The sequence below is a fragment of the Pyrus communis genome, chromosome 2, assembly GCF_963583255.1.
Source record: "Pyrus communis chromosome 2, drPyrComm1.1, whole genome shotgun sequence".
NCBI classification, from domain to species: Eukaryota; Viridiplantae; Streptophyta; class Magnoliopsida; order Rosales; family Rosaceae; genus Pyrus; species Pyrus communis.
The window spans coordinates 12,910,749-12,914,259 of NC_084804.1; the positions used below are offsets into that span (position 1 = coordinate 12,910,749).

Consider the following 3,511-nt stretch of genomic DNA (forward strand, 5'->3'; position numbering starts at 1 on the left):
TATTTTCGGCAGGATATTTTTCCCTCCCGGAGTCTTTCACTTTTACAGAGTTTTACAGCCGACAAAAAGTACAATAAAACATGTCAATGTTGTCAAACCAAAATAACTACTTTTTCTATATTTCCCGCTTTTTTGCCGGTTGGTAATGAGAGGTTTTGACTTTACTATGTGAACAAAGTAACAAACCTCTCCTTTCTGTGCTTCCTCATCATCTCCTTAATTTTTAAAAAAATTAAATTAAATCCTCACACAGCAGAGAGCAACAAAAACAGGAAGAGATTATGCAAGATTTTGAGTGTGATTACTAAACCACCACATCCCCCACCAAAAAAAAAAAAAAAAAAAAAAATTAAAGGCAGAAAAGCATGACCCACCAAAGAGGCCCATTGCTTTGGACAATTGCAATCTGTGTTTTGCACACCACCTGTTTGACAAAAAGAAAAAAAAAATGGCCAAACAAGTTCACCACCAACATCAACATCTCCAACTGGGTTGTTGTCTCTGTCTCTCTTCCCAGTACTTCACTCTTTCAACCCCACCATTACCATTTTTTCATCTTTGCCTTGACATTCCAATTTCCTCTCTTGGGTGCCATTTTCTCGCACCATGGACCGTGGCGGTGACAAGCATCAGCAGCAGCAGCAACCACAACTATCCGTGGCTAAGAGTTCGCGGCAGCAGCGATACAACGAGTGGTTTGTTTCTTGATTTTCATATGTTTTTTTATGTTTGTATTTCAACTTGAGTACTTTTAATTTTATTTTGGAAGTGTTGCCTACACTACCTAGTGATTCTATAAGTGGTGTTTTGATATATATATTTATGTGCTATGTTGTGCAGATGCATGATAAACAAAAGATCAATGGTTTCTGATTGTTCTCTTGATATGTATTCTATAAAGAAACTTTTTTTTTCCTCATTGATTTTTGTCATGTGCAAATATCTGCAACGGTTTCTTGTATGAATGTTTACTTGTTGATCTTTTGCAGGATTTTTCGGGACGTTCCAAGCGATATTACAATACAAGTAAATGGAGGGGCTTTCTCACTACATAAGGTAACTACCTTTGCTGTTTTATTTACTTCCAATTCTTGAAAATGATTCTTTAAATTCACTGTGTTGATGGAATTTTGATATATTATGGTGCTTCTGAATGCAGTTCCCTCTGGTCTCTAGAAGTGGGAGAATCCGGAAGTTGGTTGCTGAACACAGGGATTCTGATATCTCAAGAGTGGAACTTCTTAATCTACCGGGAGGTGCAGAATCATTTGAGTTGGCAGCAAAGTTCTGTTATGGTATTAACTTCGAGATCACATCTTCAAACGTTTCTCAGCTGTGTTGTGCTTCTGATTACCTTGAAATGACTGAAGAGTACTCAAAAGATAATCTTGGTTCGCGTGCTGAAGAATACCTTGAAAGCGTTGTTTGCAAGAATCTTGAAATGTGTGTTGAGGTTTTGCAACAATGTGAGAGCTTACTCCCTCTGGCCGATGAGCTGAGAATAGTTAGCCGTTGCATAGATGCAATAGCCTCAAAGGCTTGTGTAGAGCAAATTGCTTCGAGCTTTTCGCGCTTGGAGTATAGCAGCTCGGGGAGGCTTCACATGAACAGGCAAGCCAAATCTGATGGGGACTGGTGGATAGAAGATCTTTCAGTTCTTCGTGTTGACTTGTACCAAAGAGTCATAACTGCCATGAAGTGCCGCGGAGTCCGCCCTGAGAGTATTGGTGCATCACTTGTGAACTATGCGCAGAAGGAGTTGACAAAAAAGTCCAGCTTATGGAATATGTCTGGCCAGACAAAAGTTGACGGAATTTCAGCTTCAACCGGGCATGAAAAACTCGTGGTTGAGACAATTGTCAGCCTTCTGCCCGTCGAGAAACTTGTTATTCCAATCAATTTCTTATTTGGGCTTTTGCGAAGCGCTGTAATGCTTGATTGCACAATTGCTTGCAGACTTGATCTGGAGAGGAGAATTGGGTCACAGCTGGATATTGCTACTCTTGATGATCTTCTGATCCCTTCTTTCAAGCACGCTGGTGACACTTTATTTGATGTTGATACAGTGCATAGGATTTTAGTTAACTTTTCTCAGCAAGATGATAGCGAAGAAGATATGGAAGATGCGTCTGTTTTTGAATCTGATAGTCCTCATTCACCTTCCCAGACCGCTTTGTTTAAAGTTTCAAAGTTGGTGGACAATTACCTTGCTGAAATAGCTCCTGATGCAAACCTCAAGCTTGCTAAGTTCATAGTCATCGCTGATGCTTTACCTGAACACGCACGAACAGTTCATGATGGGCTATATCGAGCCATTGATATTTACTTAAAAGTATGTCATTCTTATCTTTCTTTGCCATTAGTCTCGATTAAGATGTTTTGCTATAACTATTCTTTCATGAATTTCGATTGATTTATGTACGTTCTTTCTGTGACAGGCTCATCAAGGTTTAACAGATACAGACAAGAAGAGGCTCTGCAAAATGATTGATTTCCAAAAGCTCTCACAAGAAGCAGGTGCACATGCTGCACAGAACGAGCGCCTCCCTCTCCAGTCAATAGTACAAGTGCTTTATTTTGAGCAAATAAGGCTCAGAAATTCCTTGGGCTGCTCTAATGAAGATGAACCCAAGCCAATGCACCAGTCATGGCGGATCAGCAGTGGTGCGCTCAGTGCAGCGATGTCTCCACGAGACAACTATGCATCATTGAGGAGAGAAAATCGTGAGCTAAAGCTTGAGCTAGCTCGGTTAAGAATGAGACTAAATGATCTTGAGAGAGAACATGTATGCATGAAGAGGGATATGCAAAGGTCCAACTCTCGTAAATTTATGAGTTCTTTCTCCAAGAAGATTGGCAAGCTAAGCTTCTTTGCAAATAGTTCTTCAAGGGCATCCACTTCTCCGTCAAGGCATTCTTATAGAACTGATTCTAAAGTGATTGAGAGAACGTGTGCAAGCACAGATTAGGTAATTCATATTGTCAGGAACTTTTTATGTCTTTTTAGTAAGTGCAAGCCTTATGAAATTTTCACTTGTGTATGCGTCTTTTGGCCTCCTTGTAAAAAAGATTTGTGCTTTGAGTTAGCGATAGCGGGGAAAGATCTTGATTGTAAGTGATGCTTTTGGTTGAGTACAGTTTTTACATTTGTTTAAATTCTAAATCATTAAATTAAATTTCAACTTAATTGCAAAATGTAGCAGGTTAAGATTAAATAATATAGACTCTATGCTGGATATGTAGAACAAACAAATAAACTTATACAGCTGCTCTAATAAGGTAACAAAACATTGGTGCGCATAATCAACGTACAAAAACACGGTTTAGTAAATGCCTTGCAGGACTAATCTACTTGAGAAGCCTTGGAATTGCACCCGAGACCCAGTAGCCTCTCTTTGTCGCTCCTCTTCCTTGTTTGGCACGGTAAAATTTACCTTAAGGCGAAGCAACTTACGAGCACTTTCAGGTTTTCTTATACAAGATTTCAGCAAGGTGCTCTCCCTAATATTAA

At 39.5% G+C, this 3,511-nt stretch overlaps 1 protein-coding gene across 1 annotated transcript; it reads left to right on the forward strand.

Moving 5' to 3' along the window:
• Positions 1-336: 336 nt before the first annotated feature.
• On the forward strand, positions 337-3,128 carry LOC137720977 (BTB/POZ domain-containing protein At5g48800-like). The gene is made up of 4 exons (XM_068460108.1): positions 337-695; positions 990-1,056; positions 1,160-2,332; positions 2,439-3,128. The coding sequence occupies exons 1-4, from the start codon at positions 607-609 to the stop codon at positions 2,967-2,969; spliced, it is 1,860 nt and encodes a 619-aa protein (XP_068316209.1). The 5' UTR covers positions 337-606; the 3' UTR covers positions 2,970-3,128.
• The last annotated feature ends 383 nt before the right edge of the window (positions 3,129-3,511 follow it).